A 20,000-nucleotide genomic window follows, 5' to 3' on the forward strand; every position below is an offset into this window, starting at 1 on the left:
AGCGCATTTCCATTGAGTCTGAAAACTTGATATGGCAGCAGTTATAAGAGCAAGGCGAAGAAAGACAGCGCGCACAGAAAGAGACAGCGCACAGAAATAATTTTTTCAACTCGTATAACACATTTTCAGTTAAGCGAACCACAAATCATTAGACGGTACAGGTTAACCAGCCACGCAATACTTCAATTACTGGACCAGATCAGAGAGACATCGGCGATCACATTCCATTCCATCAGTTGTTAAAACTAATTTGCAAATATTGGCCTCCGGATAATTTCAACCAGTTTGTGGAAAAGTGAATTCCCCTTTCCACCGTCAACATTAACATTGACTTATAACTCACGTTGCCCCGCAGACACGGGAGAAAGACACTTCACTCTCGTTGCCCGCAGAAGCGAGAGAGATAGAGAGAAGCATTGAACTCGCGCACACACACACACACACACACACACACAGAGCCATGACTATCGCTAGCTACCCATACAATGCCGCGAGTTCGGCTCTGAACGCAATTGTGGACTTTGAAATCGCAAACTTTCCGAACGTAATCGGAACCATTGATTGCACCCACGTCCATATATATTGTAGTGAACCCATGTCCCTTGAAATTATTAATCTTGCCATGTACACATCTATATTGTTATAATAGACAGTTTATGCATTAATGCCACCAATAGCATATTCTTTATAATCGTGTTCTTTTAAACATCTCGCTGTAGGTGATGGCGGGCAGAACAACAATATAGCAGCGCACACATTGAATCAGGTTCAGTGATTGAGCGAACGTGAACCAATATATATATATACCTCCACCTCGCTGAACTTTCATTTTCTCTTCCTAAATAAATACCACGGAAAATGCGCAAAAACACCGTGCGTTAATGTGCGACAGCAGTTTAAGCAGCGGTCGCAGTGTTAGTAAATCAGGCCCTATATAGGGCGGAGTAAACACAGATTGCCCAGCGCGATCTGGTTTGATAAATACCAAGTAAAATGCGCAAAAACACCATGCGTTGATTTGCGAACGCAGATTAAGCAGCGCTCGCATATTAGTAAATCAGGCCCTAAGTCACAGTACACTGGGACTGCTCACAATCACTGCACTAAGTCACAGCACACTGTGACTGCTCACAATCACTGCATACTATGACTGCATCACTGCAGACAGTCACTGCACATTATGACTACACATGGTCACTGTGCAGTCAAATTCAAAGTAGCTTTTTTGGTCATTTGTATTGCCAAAGAAAAGGGTTGCCCAAGAAGATATTTTAGTGGGAAAATCAACAATGTTTAAGACTTAAATTGAAATATTAACAATGAAGCGAACTGAAAAGGAACTTTTACACTCAAACATGAACACACAGAAGTAGGGGTTCAGATTCTACATCCATAAGATTAAAGAGTGTCCATGGTAGTCCCTCACCCATTATAGTCAGTGTGTCCATGGTATTCCCTTAGCCACTATAGTCAGTGTGTCCATGGGATTCAATGAATGGCAGTTTGGCATGATATTTGAACTTTTCTGAAAAAAGTGAACTCTTTCTGTCTTTCATTTTTCACAATGAAGAAGAAAGTGCATCTCAGTCTCGATCTCACTTGCAAACAATCACTTCACATGCTCCAGAGCCAGAGCCAGAGCCACAGCCGGAGATGGAGATGACCTACTGAGATACCAGCCCTCCATTAGCGGATAAACCCCTCTACTCTCTCTCTCTCTCTCTCTCTCTCTCTCATCCCTTTTCTCCCTCTCCCTCTTCCTCTCTCTCTCCAGTCAGACACAGAGTTCTGGGATAAGATGCAGGCGGAGTGGGAGGAGCTTGCCCGGCGGAACTGGTTGACGGAGAATGAGCAGCCAGAGATTCCATCCAGCATATCACCAATGGAGAAGGTATACACACACACACACACACACACACACACACAGACACACACAAATACACACAGACTTTCAGTTAATTTGCGCGCACACACACACACACACACACATGCACACACACACACACACACACACCCACACACACACCCACACACACAGCGCATCCACACAGACATTCGCACACACACACACACACACACACACTCACACTCACACATAGAGACATTCAGTTCATTCGCACACCCACACACACACACACACACACACACACAGACATTCAGTTAATTTGCACGCAAACACACACACAGCTCATCTACACAGACATTTGCGCACACACACACACACACACACACACACACACCTCACACAGCTCTTCCACACAGACATTCGCATACACACACACCTCACACAGCTCATCCAGACAGACATTCACATACCTCACACAGATCCTCCACACACACACAAGCACCTCACACAGCTAACAAACAGTGCAGGTTTTTGTAGGTGGAGCTGGGCTGCCCCGTGTGGTAATTAATTTATTTTCTGTAGTCTAAGTTGTGTTTCGAAATCTCATAGCTGATGTGTGTGTGTGTGTGTGTGTGTGTGTGTGTGTGTGTGTGTGTGTGTGTGTGTGTGTGTGCTGATGTTTGATGTGAATACAATACTCTAATTGTGTGTGTGTGTGTGTGTGTGTGTGTGTGTGTGTGTGTGTGTGTGTGTGTGTGTGTGTGGAGAAGGTATACACACACACACACACACACACACACACACAGACACACACAAATACACACAGACTTTCAGTTAATTTGCGCGCACACACACACACACACACACACACACACACACACACGCACACACACACACACACACACACCCACACACACAGCGCATCCACACAGACATTCGCACACACACACACACACACACTCACACTCACACATAGAGACATTCAGTTCATTCGCACACCCACACACACACACACACACAGACATTCAGTTAATTTGCACGCAAACACACACACAGCTCATCTACACAGACATTTGCGCACACACACACACACACACACACACACACACCTCACACAGCTCTTCCACACAGACATTCGCATACACACACACCTCACACAGCTCATCCAGACAGACATTCACACACCTCACACAGATCCTCCACACACACACAAGCACCTCACACAGCTAACAAACAGTGCAGGTTTTTGTAGGTGGAGCTGGGCTGCCCCGTGTGGTAATTTATTTTCTGTAGTCTAAGTTGTGTTTCGAAATCTCATAGCTGATGTGTGTGTGTGTGTGTGTGTGTGTGTGTGTGTGTGTGTGTGTGTGTGTGTGTGTGTGTGTGTGTGTGTGTGTGTGTGTGCTGATGTTTGATGTGAATACAATACTCTAATTGTGTGTGTGTGTGTGTGTGTGTGTGTGTGTGTGTGTGTGTGTGTGTGTGTGTGTGTGTGTGTGTGTGTGTGTGTGTGCGCACAGCTGATGTTTGATGTGAATACTCTAATGACTCCAGAGACACCCTCGTAGTTTGAAAGTCCAAACTCTAAAGCAGGACGCTTTTATGGGCCAGCGTTACTTAAAGCTGCAGAATGACTTAGTGAGTTTTTACTGCACTGCTTCAGGACACAAGGGTAATATGCGGCAGAGACATGCACAGTTTAACATTTAAGAGTGTGGTTTTAGTGGCGGGCCGGGGGTGGGGGTGGGGGCATAGATCAATGCTGGCTGAGGTGAATATGAAACTCTGAAGCCTCAGGCTTTAGGCAGACCTCCTCTGCCCAACATAAAATAACACACACACACCTGTTCACAACATTAACACACATACACCTGATCATAACATTAACACACACCTGATTCCCACATTAACACACACACACCTGATCCCCACATTAACACACACACACCTGATCCCCACATTAGCACACACCTGATCACAACATTAACACACACACACCTGATCACAACATTAACACACACCTGATCACAACATTAACACACACACACTCCCTCCCTCTCCCTCCCTGACCCTCCGTCCTGTGTGTGTGCAGGGCTACTACTTCCACACGGATAACCCCTATAAGGACTGGACCAACGCCTTTGAGGAGGGCGTGCGGAAGTCTCGTGAGGGCGACCTGCCCAATGCTGTCCTGCTGCTGGAGGCGGCCATATTGCAGGACCCACAGGACTCTGAGGTGAGACTTTCCCCATCAGCACAGCAGGGTTAGGGTCACCTCCAGCGAGGGACCTGTGTGCATGTCAATGAGGGAGTTAGCTTACTCAGGACCAGTGTGCCGGTCAATGAGGGAGTTAGCATACTCAGAACCTGTGTGCATGTCAATGAGGGAGTTAGCTTACTCAGGACCAGTGTACCGGTCAATGAGGGAGTTAGCATACTCAGAACCTGTGTGCATGTCAATGAGGGAGTTAGCATACTCAGAGCTGTGTGCCTGTCAATGAGGGAGTTAGCATACTCAGAGCTGTGTGCCGGTCAATGAGGGAGTTAGCATACTAAGAGCTGTGTGCATGTCAATGAGGGAGTTAGCATACTCAGAACCTGTGTGCATGTCAATGAGGGAGTTAGCATACTCAGGACCTGAGTGCATGTCAAAGGGGGAGTTAGCATACTCAGAGCTGTGTGCTTGTCAATGAGGGAGTTAGCATACTCAGGACCTGTGTGCATGCCAATGAGGGAGTTAGCATACTCAGGACCTGTGTGCCGGTCATTGAGGGAGTTAGCATACTCAGAGCTGTGTGCTTGTCAATGAGGGAGTTAGCATACTCCGGACCTGAGTGCTGGTCAATGAGGGAGTTAGCATACTCAGGACCTGTGTGCATGTCAAGGAGGGAGTTAGCATACTCAGGACCTGAGTGCATGTCAATGAGGGAGTTAGCATACTCAGAGCTGTGTGCTTGTCAATGAGGGAGTTAGCATACTCAGGACCTGTGTGCCGGTCATTGAGGGAGATAGCATACTCAGGAGCTGTTTGGGGTGTTCAGATATGCCACAGTGAGCATGGCAGTAGTGTACTCAGCTAGTAGTTTACACAGGCGCTAAATGTACTGTGGCATTTGTATGCTCAAGCAGTGGTATACTTAGGCGATAGTTTACTCAGGCAGAGGAGGATATGCATTAGTATGGCATTCTCCCCGAGGAGTATATATAAGAGAGCCCTTTTCACTGCATACCATCTAGTTGCCAGATAGATCTGAATAACATGGTGTGTTCGTTCTTAAAATTTCTCGTATGTCTCGTTTCATCTCGTTAGCATCCAACATTTTTACGTTGGGTTTGTAGACAAACTTATGTGTGTGTGTGTGGAGGAGGCGCTGTTTTGAGCTGTGTGTGTTTGCCCTCCTAGAGACCTCTGTGTGACCTCTCTGAGCTGGCTGGCGGGTGTGAGCGGGGGTGTTATCTGCAGTGGGCCATTAAAGTAGAGCTAATAGGCTAATTGGCTAGCATCCCTGTGTCGTTAATCACCCTGAGTGAGATGGTGTCTGCCATCGGCACAAGCTCACCGCTGCTCCTAAGGCATGAATCACCACACTGTCCACAGGTACCTGGTTGGAGGCCAAGCCTCCCTGCAGTCTCACCGCAGTTACCATTATACACCCCTAGGGGAACGTTTAGTGCCCCACTCTACCTTTCCTCTCCGTCTGTCTCTCCCTCTCTCCTTTCTCTCCTCTCTCTCTGTCTTTATCTGTCTCTCCTTTCCCCCTCTCTCTGTCTTCATCTGTCTCTCCCTCTCTCTTCCTCTTAATCTGTCCCTCTCTCCTTTCTTCTTTTTCTGTATTTGACTGGCTCTCCCTCTCCGTCTCTCATCTCTCTCTCTTCTCACCATCGGTCTATCCCTCTCTCATTTTTCCCTCTCTCTCAATCTCTCTCTCTTCTCTCTGTCTGTCTATCCCACTCTCCGTTCCTCTCTTCTCTGCTGTTGAGCTGTGCAGCCCTGCTGCTCATGGTTCTCAGTCCTGGGTTAGGGTTAGGGTTAGTGTCATGGTTCTCAGTCCTGGGTTAGGGTTAGGGTTAGTGTCATGGTTTTCAGTCATGGCATTCACAGGCAGCAGCTGGTTCTGACTCAAGTCTGGTGAGGATCTTCAGTGTCCAATCTGCGCCCAATCCATGGCAGACCTGAGCCAGACCTGAGCCAGACCTGAGCCGGACCTGAGCCAGCTGATAAGGGTTTGCCCCAAACTCTATGAAAGGTCTAGAGTACTAGACCAGTACCAAACCAGTGTCAGTGTGTGTACCAAATCAGTGTGAGTGTGTGTACCAACCAGAGTGAGTGTGTGTACCAAATCAGTGTGAGTGTGTGTACCAAACCGGCGTGGGTGTGTGTACCAAACCAGTGTGAGTGTGTGTACCAAACCAGTAAGGGAGTGTGTGCATTACTCTAAACGTTGAACATGACGCTGGTACTGTAACTGAATAGTGCCTCATAGACAGTTATCCGCGGGTCTCTCCTAATGCTGATGCCCAGAGCCTTCTGGGGCAGGCTGGCCCTCCATCTCACTCTCCTGAGGGGTTTGTCTTACAGGCATGGCAGGTGCTGGGGAACACACAAGCAGAGAACGAAAACGAGCAGGCAGCGATTGTCTCCCTCCAGAGGTAAGGAGGTGTTACTGCAGGGCATGCAAGTGTCAAACACGCATTTACTGTAAACAAAGACCTCAGCTCTTTCTCTCTCTCGTCATCTCTCGTCATCTATCTCTGTCTGTCTTTCTCCCTAATCTGGCTAGTCAACCCCAGAAGATAAGATCTTCAGTGTTCTTCTGTAACTAATGTGGCTAGTCAACCCCAATGGATAAGATCTCCACTGTTTCGTATGTTGCCATGGCAGCCGTATGAGGAGGAGCAGCAGTGTGTGTGTGTGTGTGTGTGTGTGTGTGTGTGTGTGTGTGTGATTGTGTGTGAGTGTGTGTGAGGTGAGAATGGAAATCATTCTGAGTATTTACCTCTGGTAAACAACACGTAAACACACACTTCTGGGAGCAAACAGCAGACAGGAAATAGCAGACAAACACAATATCTCTTTCTGTCTCTCTTTCACACACACACACACACAAACACACACACACACACACACACACACATACACACACACACACACACACACACACACACACACACACACACACACACACACATACACACAGACAGACAGACGCGACCTCTCTCTCTCTCTCAATCACTCACACACACCCACAATCAAACACAATCAATATATATCTCTCTCACACACACACACACACACACACAGACACACACACACAGAAACTAAATATCTCTCTGTCTCTCTCTCTCTCTCTCTTTCTCACTCACACACACACACACACACACACACACACTCTCTCACTCACACACACACACACATACACACACACGGACAAACACTCTCTTTCTTATACATCTTCTTCTTCGGCGGTCACTCGAGACGAGTATGACTGTCCTCTCTATAGGGTTGTCTTATTTCTTATTTGTGGGTCCTCAGCTGGCTGTAAAGGCCGATCCGTGACCCACAGATTCTGCTGCAGTGTGGGCATTGGAAAGTTGAGGAGGTGTGTGGTGGTGGAGCCTTCCTCTGTTTGTCCTTGCGGAGTTGCCGCTTTGCCTCTGCGGCACGGCGGAGTTCAATTTCGTGGTGTGCTGCACCTTCTTGCTCTGCTTTCCTCCAGTAGTCCCTGTTCAACGCAAGATCCTCCCAGTTGCTAGATGTGATGTTGAACTTTTTCAGGCTGGTCTTGATATTGTCCTTGAAGCGTTTCTTTGGCCCACCAGGGGCTCGCTGTCCTTCTATTAACTGGGAGTACAGGATCTGCTTAGGGAGACGGTTGTTGGGCATGCGGATGACATGGCCTGTCCATCGGAGTTGGTGTTGCATAATGATGGTAGTTATGCTGGGCATATTTGTTTCCTCCAGAATGCTGGAGTTTGTAGGCCTGTCTTCCCAGTTATCCTCAAGACTTTTCTCAAGGCTCTTATGTGGAATAGCTCCAGGCTCTAAGGTGTCTGCTGTAGGTGGTCCATGACTCCGCTCCATACAGCAGGGTTGAGAGAATCACAGCTCTGTAGACTTGGAGTTTAGTTTCACCCCTTAGGTCCCGGTCGTCAAAGACTCTTGTCCTGAGTTTGGCATAGGCTCTGCTGGCGCAGCTCAGGCGATGGTTAACCTATACACGGATGTACTTGTCATGACATCCATACCTTGATAGTATACTCCACAGTGCCTGACGATCTACGGAATCAAATGCCTTTGTCAAGTCTATGAAGGCCATGTAGAGAGGCAGTCCTTGTTCCCAACACTTTTCCTGTAGTTGGCGAGCAGAAAAGATCATATCAGCTGTTCCCCTGGATGGGCGGAAGCTGCACTCTGATTCAGGGAGTACCTCCTCAGATAGTGGTATCAGGCGGTTGGCGAGGACACGAGCAAGCACTTTGCCCGTTGTTGATAAGAGCGAAATGCCCCTGTAGTTTCCACATTCAGCCTTGTCCCCTTTCTTGAATATGGTGACAATTTGGGCATCCCGGAGCTCTGAGGGGAGCCCTTCCTTTTCCCAGATCTTGAGGAGTAGGTGATGGATCTGGTGCCAGAGACTTGGTCCTCCTTCCTTTAAAATCTCTGCAGGGATCCCATCAGGACCAGTGGCCTTGTTGTTCCTGAGATTCCTGATGGCATTGTGAACCTCAGTTAGGGTAGGTGATTCCCCCATGTGTTCTCTGATGGGACTCTGCGGGATATGGCTGGCAATGTCTGGTTCGGCTGAGCTGTCACGGTTCAGAAGTTCCTGGAAATGCTCCTTCTAATTTTCTTCTGCGTTGATGGAGTCATTGTCTTTCAGAAGTGTCTGTCCTTCATTTGAGGGCAGGGGATTTAAGCCGCGTGGCTAGGGCCATAGACAGCCTTAGTGGCACTGAAAAAGCTTCTGGTGTCACCCGAGTCTGCCAGTCTCTGGAGTTCTAGAGCCTTTTCTGTCCACCAGTTGTTCTTGAGCTCCCTCACCAATCTCTGAACGTCAGCCGTGGCTCTAGAGTGTGCTGCCCTTTTGGCCTCACATGTTAAGTCATTTGCCACACTTGGAAGGCTTTTCGTTTTCTGGAGATAAGTTGTTCTATCTCTGTGTCATTTTCATCAAACCAGTCCTGATGTTTCCTGGACTGATACCCCATGGTGGTTTCGCATGAGTTAAGGATGGTGGATTTGAGAAGGTCCCAGTGCTCTTCGATGTTATCAGGGTATTCTTGCTGAAGGCTTTCTCTGAGAGAGCCCTGAAGTAGCTGCTGGGTGGCGGTTTCATTCAGGCTGTCAAGGTTCAGTCTTCGCCGGGTCTGCTTCTTCTGAATCCTCCTCCTCTTTTTAAGTTTGATGGACATTGTGGATCGGATGAGGCGGTGGTCTGTCCAGCAGTTGTCAGAGTCTATCATGGCCCTTGTGATGTTCAACGTGGGGAGGCTGGTGGGGAGGCTTTAACGTGGGGAGGCTGGTGCACAAACAGCCACCGCACGGCCCTTGGCAGGTCTGGGTCAGGATCCAGTGGCATGGAGTCCAAGACGACTGGGGACCCATCTCTGCTGCAGCCTTCATCCGCCTTCCCAGCCGTCTTATACATACACACACAGACACACACTCTCTCTCATACACACATGGACACACAATCTCTTTCTCTTTCTCTATCTCTCTCTTACACACACACACACACACACACACCCACACACACACCCACACACACACACACCCACACACAAACACATTTCTGGAGGCAGGGCTGGGTGCTGTTTACTGAGAAACCATAATCTCTGCCAGTGTTCAAGAGGTTGAACACACCAACCTTGCTGTTTTAACTTACACACACACTTACTGTAGTGTGTTTTAATTCATCATCTTTGACATTTGTGGGGCTATTACAGTCCAAACGGCTCTGCCCTTGTTGTTTTAGAGAATGGATCACTCTCTCTCTCTCTCTCTCTCTCTCTCTCTCTCTCCCTCTGTCACGCAAACACACACACACACACACACACACACACACACACTCACACTTGTGGTTTTAGAGATTGTTGCTAGCAGCCAAACACTCTCATTCCTGCAATATGATAGATTTTCATTTGTTTAAAACATGACTGTAGATTACATTCTCCACAGGCTGTTTTTGAGCATGGCCCCATTGTGTAAGGGAGTGTTATCAGCTCAGGCCCCATTTTGTAAGGGAGTGTTATCAGCCGAGGATGAATAAGGATTACAGCCAGGACACAGCTAAAGCCCAGCGTCTGTGCCTCTTTGTGAGTGTGAGTGTGTGTGTGGGTATATGTATGTGTGTGTGTGTAGGGGGGGCGTGCGTGAATGTATGTGTGATTTTGTGTGTGTGTGTGTGTGTGTGTGTGTGTGTGTGTGTGTGTAGGGGGGGCGTGCGTGAATGTATGTGTGATTTTGTGTGTGTGTGTGTGTGTGTGTGTGTGTGTGTGTGTGTGTGTGTGTGTGTGTGTGTGTGTGTGTGTGTGTGTGTGTTTAGCATTTATGTGAGTAGCAGAATGCTGAGGATCAAAGCAGGCCACTTCAGTCAGGTTTACAGGCTTCGCAAAAACACTCAACATCATTCTGACAAGGGAGGAATCTTATTTTGGGTTGTGGCGTCATCTCTGAAATTTCCCTGCACCCCTGCCTGACACACACACACACACACACACACACACACACACACACACACACACACACACACACACACACACACACACACACACACACACACACACACCCAGGGAGCAGACCATATCTGATTGAGAGCACCTGTCTGACACACACACACATACACACACACAGGTTTGAGGTCTGCCAGCACCTATCACTTTCACCTGTGTTAGTGAGGACATAAACACACACACACACACACACACACACACACACACACACACACACACACATACACACAGCAGGCTGTTGCTTTCTGCGAAAAGGTGACAGAACAGTACAATAGTACAATTATGCTACAGAACAACACTACAGAACAACTTAAGTTACCATGGCTCTGTGTGTGTGTGTGTGTGTGTGTGCAGGTGTCTGGAGCTGCACCCCAACCACCTGGCGGCGCTGCTGTCACTGGCGGCGAGCCTGACCAACACGGGCATGCGACAGGACGCATGTGAGGCCCTGCTGCGCTGGCTGCGCCACAATCCCAAATACAAACACATCCTCAAGGGCCACACACACCTCCACCTGCCCGCCTCCCCCCTCACACAGAGGAGGATGTCCCATGTCTCCAACAACAATAGCAGGTGAGAACACACACACACACACACATACAGTATATACACACACACTTATAAACCCACACACACACACCCACACACACACGCAGTTAAAACACACACACACACACACACACACTTATAAACACGTGCAGTAAGCACACACACACATACACACACATAGTTAACACACACACACTGTCAGGAGCAGAACTCCAAAAAGACACGGTACAAGGGCATGGCGCACTCTAATGCCCTGTCTGAAATGCTGCCTGTCAACTTGATGCCACCATTAGATGCCAACCTGCCCATCAACATCTCTCTCTCCCTCTCTCTCTCTCTCTCTCTCTTTCTCTCTCTCTCTCCATCTCCTTCTCTCTCTCTCTCTCTCTCTCTCCATCTCCCTCTCTCTCTCTCTCTCTCTCTCTCTCCCTCTCCCTCTCCCTCTCTCTCTCTCTCTCTCTTTGTGCATAGTCTGAGGTGTTTGTGAAAGCATTGTGGGTAAGAGTGGGTGGGTTGTGTGTGTTGGTTTCCTTTCTTTCTATAAACGTATTGTTTCGTCATTGTTGGTTTTATAGTTATCTGTTTTGGAAGAGTTTTCAAAGTGGAGTTTTGTTGTTGTTTTGTTGTTGTTTTGTTGTTCCCCCTCAGGGAGCCATGTCTTTCACTCCGCGATGGAATTAGTTGCCTTTCTGATCCATCAGTAACAAAAGAGGAAGTTGTGATGGCCTTCGATGAAAGTTGACCCAATTTCAAATCTTCTGCATCTCATCAGCGATGATGCGATCAAAAGAGAACCGTATTGTTGTGGAAAATTTGCCAGTACGATGAGGATGATTCCATTGGGTTGTCAGAACTCTGCTTTAAAACATGTATTGTCTTCTATGAGACAGGTGTTTATTTTTTTTAAAAGAATGTTGGTTTCGATGTGCTGTCTAAACAAAAGCGATTCCATTTAAAAAAAAGCATTTAATCGCAATCAGAAAAAAAAGGCTGGTTCAAAGAGATATGGAAAGGTTTAGACACTATGGGATGTGTCTTCTTCCTTTACCTTTTCCCTCTGTTTCTTTCCTCTCCGTGCTCATGGGTTTAATGGGCGTTTATGAAGCAAGAGATCAGAGAAAGCGGGTCTTAATTGCCGAAACGATGAGAGTTAATTAAATCAGGGTGTGTTTCGTACAGGAAACTTACACTGACAAGGTGTAAAAGTGCTTATTGGCACTTTAATGCTTAACTTCTACAAGACCGCAATTTTTGCAGCTTTTTGGGGATTGGGTCTTTGCTCCACAACTCGCGGGAAACTTAAAATGGAACTCATCTGGGCTAAAATGTATTGGTGTTTATTTAGGCAATGATGACTACAGAATGAAAAACTGGGAGGGGTTGGTAGATAAGATGTGTTCTCGGTTGTCTAAATGAAAGGATTACTACCTCAGCTGTCATACGGGGGGAGAGTTTTGATTCTGGATAACCACATTGCCTCGGCTTTGTGGCATCGAAAGCCTATTCTGGACCCACCTAAGGAGTAAGTAAGTAAGTCCCAGATGTGGCAAAACATTGCTTCATGTCCCCGACGGACTTGTCAGTTGGATTTTTCCCCTGAGTTTCGGGTGAATCCTGCTATAGGAAAGTGGGAAGAAGGGCCCGGTGTGCTCCTCACTCTTAAAACATCACAATTGTCAACCACAGTTTCCACAGTTTCAAGCAAGAAGGCATTGTATCAGGTTTATATAGGTAAATATCCAGGCCCTCTCCGGTTTGAGGGAGTCAAGGTGGAGTTTTTTTTTATCAGGCTTTTCCCCCAAAGGCAGTTGCTGTTCTCTGTACAAGAGCCAATTAAAAAAGAATGGAGGAATAGCTGCAAACAGACACAGATCCAGTCTAGGACACTCTCTGTTTCCCACTCTCTCTCTCACTCTCTTTCTCTCTCTCTCTCTCTCTCTCTCTCTCTCTCTCTCTCTCTCTCTCTCTCTCTCTCTCTTTCATTCCCTTTCCCTCCCTTTCCTTCTCCCTCTCTCTAATCTCCTGCTGTGTGCTCCCCAGTTCTCTCCTGCCGGAGTTGAAGGAGTTGTTTCTGGAGGCGTCTCAGCACTCAGACTCCATTGACCCTGACCTGCAGACGGGATTGGGCGTCCTGTACAACCTCAGTCACGAGTTCAACAAGGCTGTGGATGCCTTCAACGCAGCACTCTCAGTCAGACCCGAGGTGTGTATCACTCACTCACACACACACATACTTACACACATTCATACTCACACACACACGTACAGTACACACACATACTAACACACACAGACATACCTACACATACTTACACACATTCATACTCACACACACACGTACAGTACACACACATACTAACACACACAGACATACATACACATACTTACACACATTCAGACACACACACACACACACACACACACAAATACACACACATTCGCATTCATAGTCACACACACACACACACACACACACACACACACACACACACACACACACACGCACACACACACATACTTACACACATTCATGTGTCATTTATTACAAGCTAGCTGAGTTAGGTTTTCAAGGTTGCTTGCAAGGCTTATTTTGCGTGAAATTGAAGAAGACTACACAGCTCAAGGATGAGACAGGGATGACACCGATAAGGTCACAGCCCACGTCACATTCTTTCATAAATAACATTGGCAGGGATGTTTATGATGGAAATTAGCGAGTCGACAACACAGCCAAACATCAAGCAAGCGCAACACAAGCCATAGCAAGACAGCTAATACGTTATTACTGACTAGTCCAACAGAAAGAAGGCCAGCTCAGCATCTGACTTGCATCCTTCTGTCTCTTTTAGCTCTCGCCAACAAGTTAAAGCCAATCTGAGACTGAGTCTTTGTTCGATCACTTGCTTGCTTACTCTCTTTTTCCCTTCCTTGCCTCCTACAACGTCTTTCTCGGTTTCTCCATCGCCTCTGCCATGATGTCAGAGAATCTTGTGCTAGCTTCCTCTCATAACAGCATAAGGGGCTAGTTGTTGTTGTTGCGCGCGTGTGTGTGTGTGTGTGCGTGCGTGTGCGTGTGCGTGTGCGTCGTGCGTCGTGTGTCGTGTGTGTGGGTGTGTGTGTGGGCGTGTGTGCCATACAGCATTATGTAATTCTCGCCAGAGGCGTCACACCCTGTCCACAAAAGTTACATAGTTCATTATTACCAGACAGTGTATACATATGCACATGTGTGTGTGCTATTAATGTGAGTGTGTGTACATGTGTGTGTGTGTTTATTAATGTGAGTGTGTGAATTCATATGTGTATTTCAGTGTGTGTGTGTTTATTAATGTGAGTGTGTACATGTGTGCATTCATATGTCTAAGTGAGTGTGTACATTTACGTGTGTGTGTGTGTGTGTGTGTGTGTGTGTGTGTGTGTGTGTGTGTGTGTGTTGTCAGGACTACCTGCTGTGGAATCGCCTGGGGGCTACGCTTGCAAACGGGGACCGGAGTGAGGAGGCGGTGGAGGCCTACACCCGTGCCCTTCAGCTCCACCCAGGCTTCATCCGCTCACGCTACAACCTGGGGATCAGCTGCATCAACCTGGGGGCTCACAGGTTAGAGACACACACACACACACACAGACTCTCTCACACACACACACACACACACACACCTAAACATCCACATCCGCGCCCTCCAGTTCCAACCAGGATTCATCTGCTCACGCTACAACCTAGGTATCAGCTGCATCAACCTGGGGGCTCACAGGTTAGAGACACACACACACACACACACACACACACACACACACGCACACACGCACACATAAACATCCACAGCCGCGCCCTTCAGCTCCAACCAGGATTCATCTGCTCACGCTACAACCTGGGCATCAGCACACACACACTGTTGCGCTCACTATATCACGGGTGCGCCATAGCAATTAAATGCAGGTGGATAAGTGGGAAGTTCACGTACCTGAGTTACCCGGATTGAAACGTCGACCAATTAAAATCCCAAATGCATGTTAGAATCCACTGTTTAACGAGCACGAGCTATAAACGGGAGCGAGCACTAAGTTAACTAACTGTCGTTTTGTTAGGAGAGATACGCCACCGGTAAGCTGCTAGTTCCATTCATTAAACTGTGGGTTAAACTTGTTTGTTTGCGTTGCCGCTGTGTATGTGCACGGTTCGTATGTTACTTGACTTGCCTAAGTCACGCTGACAAACATTGTTTGGGGTCTAATGTTTAAAGTTATCGTTATAGGCTCGTGATTATATTTCAGCGAGTGTTTAAATTGTAGCGCTGTCATGGTTACGAGTTTACTTTCTGTTTCGCATAGTTGCTTGCATTGCAGGCTGGGTAATGTAGTTAACCGCTGTGTGTTGGTAATGGTTTGATGTGCTCTACATTGCTATTTAAAACTACATTCACTGGTTTTAATGTGTAACATTGTCACTTGCGCATTTAGTTTAGGCAATGTGGCTTGTGTGTGGAAATGTAGTGTTTAATATTTAATGTGCAGTATAACTTATGTGTGAAGTTGTTGCATTGCTGTGGTTATTTATAAAACTAAACACTAATAATATTATAGTTTATGGATATATTGTGTGTAATTATATGATATATTTATTTACATTATTCAAAATTAATCATAATTCATGTATATGGCTATGAGTACTGCTGTTTACACCTTAAGCCTTTCTATTCCACAGGTTTATAACCTGCTATTTGTGGACAACTATGTACAAAAACTAAAGTTGAATAAAACTACAAAGAGTTATAACAACGTGTCTTCTCCTAACTCCCCGTTCGGTGGGGAAAATCTTAAAGAACCGAACAGTTATAAACCGAGGCCCACTGCACTGGATTGAGTGCAGCAAGAAGCAGCTACGGACTAATCCCAAGTTTACTATTAATCAAACTGCCCGTTGATTAGGAATAAAAGAGTGTGCCTACACATTGGCAGTGACAGCTCTCCAGTCAACATAAAAGGAGTAACAATGGCAAACTTGGATAAACTCAAAAGTGTGCGATCAAGAGCACAGGCCTCATTCACAAAAAGGGCTCACATTCTCACCAAGCAGGGACTCTTGGAACCGACTGAAATTCTTAGAGAATGGAAAAGTTTCCGGACAGATTTTTCTAAGGTCACAGATGCGGGACATGAGTATGCCGAAGCTCTGAGGGAGTCAACAGATGAGGAGAGAGAAGCATCTGCTGACCAAATTGATGTGAAGACAGCAGAGTGTGAGGACAAGTTCCTTGAAGTAAAGAGAGCTACCCAGGAAACCTTTTGGACCGGCTATGCAGAGGAGGCGTTCTTTAAGCAGGCCAAAACAGCTGAGTCAGCCATCACTCAGGCAGAGGAGGAGGAAGATAATCCTCAAAGGTCAATCAAGGACCGCAGAGTGAGAAACAGGGGTCTTGAAAGAGAGGTCGCTGAACTCGGAGAAATGCTGTTTGAGTGGAAGGAGTTGGTTCCTGGTGCAAAGACATTAGATCTCAGGACACGCCACAAGGCGCTTAAAAAGAGGGTCCTGGCTCTGTCGGACAAGCTAGAGGAGGATGGTGCAGACCAAGTGAAGGGTAGAGAAAGAAACCCGGGAGATGATGGCAGTGTGAATGGTGATCCGCTTACAGATTATTCTCTCCTCTCCCTCCCTGACATGTCTCCCGATCTCAAGCTGAAGCCCAAAATGGAGTCAAAGGCCCCAAACATGAGCACCCGGCCCCTTTTACAGCAAGGCAGCCCAGCAATGGTCCAGAGAAATGCTGTCAAGCCTCAGATCAGTCTTGAGAGAGCACGGCTACCCACTTTCAATGGTGACATAAGAGACTATTACCGCTGGAAGACTGAATGGGGGGATTTGCAAGAGTTGGGTAACCCACAAGGTGCGGAATGTGTCAAGAAGTTTCACTTATTAAATAGTCTTCATGAAAATGTCAAGAAGGATCTCGTCCTATCTAGCTGTGGATCCGCCGATGACCTATTCAGGCTGTTAGACAGCAAATATGGGAATAAGTCAAAAATTGTCCTAATGATCACAAATGACGTTCAGTCTCTTCCCCCTGTCAAGAGTAACAATCCCAGAAGAACCATTGAGTTGATCCAGGCAGTGGAAAGAGCGCTGTGCAACCTCCAGATCCTTGGTGAAGAGGACGCTGTAAAGAACCGTGTTGTAGCTCAATCCATTGAGAGCAAACTTCCTAGCTCACTCAAGAAGGAGTGGATTGTGCACAAAACTAATCCAGCAAACAGGTTCTCGCGATTGGATCACTTTGATTGCCTCCTGGAGTTCTTGAAGAAGCAGGAGGAGATTCTTGAAGAGCTGGATCAGTTGGAACCAAGCAGTACAGACTGCTTAGATAAAAAAGAGAGGAAGGCTTTCACTAAGACCACAGTAGGTCAGAAGGACGACCATCCCAGATGTACTGTCTGTGACGATGACTCCCATGCTGGCAAGTTATTTGCGTGCAAAGTCTTCAGACAGCAAGATCTTTCAAATAAAAAGGCCCATTTGAAGAGGCTGGAGCTGTGCGACAAGTGTCTATGGCCCCACCACAAAGATGGGAAAGGATGCACAGCCAGATACCTCTGCCCAAAAGCCGACTGTAAGAAAGGAGGTGTGTCAGACCATAATTACCTTCTGTGCCCTAAGCCACTGACTCCAAAGAAGGACCGCAACAGTGAGGAGAAAAGCACTGTAAAACCTGGACGAAAGAAACTTGGCCTAACCGACAGGCAAGAGGAGTTTTTGGCAGAGCTTACTCCAGAACAGAGAGAGAAGTACAAGAATGCTTTCTCAAACAAAACTTCCTCAACTGTACGGGCCAAGGCAGGAGATGGACTGCAAGAACATCCGGTGGTGATGATGCTGATGGAAGTGACAACAAATTCAGGTTGCCTTATTGGTACCTTAATCGACCTCGCATCGGACACCAATTATATCACCAATGAAGCAGCCGATCGCCTTGGGTTATGTGGTGAGAACATCAGACTAATAGTCCATGGAGTTGGGGGAATGAGGAAAACTGTTCTGACCAAAAGGTATTCCCTGCGGCTGAAGGTGAAGGCATCCAAGGGAAAAGTGGCAGAACATAGAATCCTCTGCTATGGCCTGGAAAACATTGCGGAAGTGACCCAACCAGTCACTGCCGAGCAACTGCAGAAGTTTTTCCCAAATGTAGCCAGAGACGAACTGGTCCGTCCCACAAAGATTGACCTCCTTATTAGTCACCGGGAAGGCCGTCTTGTTCCCCAGCCAACCAGGATTGTGGGAGACCTCGTCCTCTGGAATGGCCCACTGGGAAAGACGGTCGGGGGAACCCATCCCAATCTGATTGAAACAGTCGACCTGCCTGTGTACCGCTCTGAAACTCACCTGGCTAGGACTATGAGAGCAGCCTCGATGGCATATAGAGAGACCATCATATCTCAAGAGGAAAGGAATGCGCTTGTCCGAAACACCGCAAACACCAACAAAGAGGTCTTCGAGTGGTTCAGATGGGATAGCATCGGAGCGGCGTGCAGTCCTCAATGTGGCGGTTGCAAGTGTGGCAGGTGCCCTCCTGGAGGGAAAGAAATGACCCTCAAGGAAGAACGGGGTCTGGAAAAAATTAAAGAATGTTTAACATATATTCTGGCAGACAAACACAGTAACTCTCCCCACTGGGATGCAGCCTATCCCTGGAAGGCAGACATCACAACACTGCCAGACAACCGGCAGGCTGTAGAGGCAACCTTCAGAAACACTGAGAAACGCCTGGAGAAGGAACCTATGTGGAAGGCTGCATACAAAGAACAAATTCATGAAATGGTCTCAAGAGGAGCTGCTAGAAAACTCACAAGGGAAGAAATGAACAGCTGGGAAGGACCTAAATGGTACATCAGCCATCTAGTTGCGCCGAATCCTCGCTCCTCTTCAACACCTGTGAGAATTGTGTGGAACAGCAGCCAAGAGTTCCGAGGCATAAGCCTAAATGATCTCCTTCACAAGGGTCCCGATGTCCTTAATCCAATCAGAGGCGTCCTTCTCAGGTTCAGGAGTGGACTTCATGCCGCATTGGGTGACATTAAAAAAATGTATAACTCTGTGTGGCTGAAAGATGATGAAGTGCACCTCCACCGCTTTCTCTGGAGGGACAGCCCTCAGGACGACATTGAGGTATTTGCAGTTGTCAGAGTTAATATTGGTGATAAACCCGCAGGATGTATCGCCCAAGTAGCTATGAAGGAGACGGCCAACCTTCCTCAGTTTGCGGATAGGATTGAAGAACGGCGAGCTCTAACTGAAGATAGCTATGTAGATGACATCCTGACCTCACACAATGACCAGAAGACGCTGGAAAGGATCATCAATGGGGTCGAAGAGATTTTGAAAGCGGGAGGCTTTTTTCTCAAACCTTGGGTCCTGTCACACCAAAGTGGGAGGGGTGGAGCCGCTGCTGAAGTAACTTCTGACTCTAGTGCAGAAATAACTGTACCAAAAATCCTGGTGCTGCCCAACCAAATGCATGATGAGGAGAACAAAGCACTTGGGGTCGGTTATGAGCCTGAGACGGATAAGCTAAGGTTGCTGACGTCTATCAACTTCTCCAAGAGAAGAGGGAAAATGAGGACGGGACTCAACCTCAGCTTGGAGGATGTCAGGGAAGGAACACCAGATCCCCTTAGCCGACGCATTCTTCTCAGCCAGATTGCCTCATTGTATGACCCAATTGGTCTCGCTTCACCAGCCAAACAGAAGGGAGTGATGTTGGTGCGAGAATCATTCCAGGAAGCTGGAAAGGACAATCCATCTAAGGATACATGGGACATCCCTCTCTCACCAAAACTTCGAGAAGACGCCATAACGCTCTTTGAAGAATACGTGAGACTTGGC

The 20,000-nt window shown here is 47.3% G+C and overlaps 1 protein-coding gene across 1 annotated transcript in view; it reads left to right on the forward strand.

Moving 5' to 3' along the window:
- Positions 1-20,000, forward strand: part of pex5la (peroxisomal biogenesis factor 5-like a) — a gene marked incomplete at both ends in the record, with an annotated part of 126,378 nt that overhangs the window by 102,737 nt on the left and 3,641 nt on the right. The window contains 6 exons of the mRNA XM_080832957.1: positions 1,775-1,891; positions 3,939-4,082; positions 6,426-6,496; positions 10,934-11,152; positions 13,169-13,331; positions 14,569-14,726. Of these exons, the coding sequence (XP_080689083.1) occupies positions 1,775-1,891; positions 3,939-4,082; positions 6,426-6,496; positions 10,934-11,152; positions 13,169-13,331; positions 14,569-14,726 (872 nt within the window). The remainder of the gene's footprint in view (positions 1-1,774; positions 1,892-3,938; positions 4,083-6,425; positions 6,497-10,933; positions 11,153-13,168; positions 13,332-14,568; positions 14,727-20,000) is intronic.

The sequence above is a fragment of the Sprattus sprattus genome (genome assembly GCF_963457725.1).
Source record: "Sprattus sprattus genome assembly, chromosome: 2".
NCBI classification, from domain to species: domain Eukaryota; kingdom Metazoa; phylum Chordata; class Actinopteri; order Clupeiformes; family Clupeidae; genus Sprattus; species Sprattus sprattus.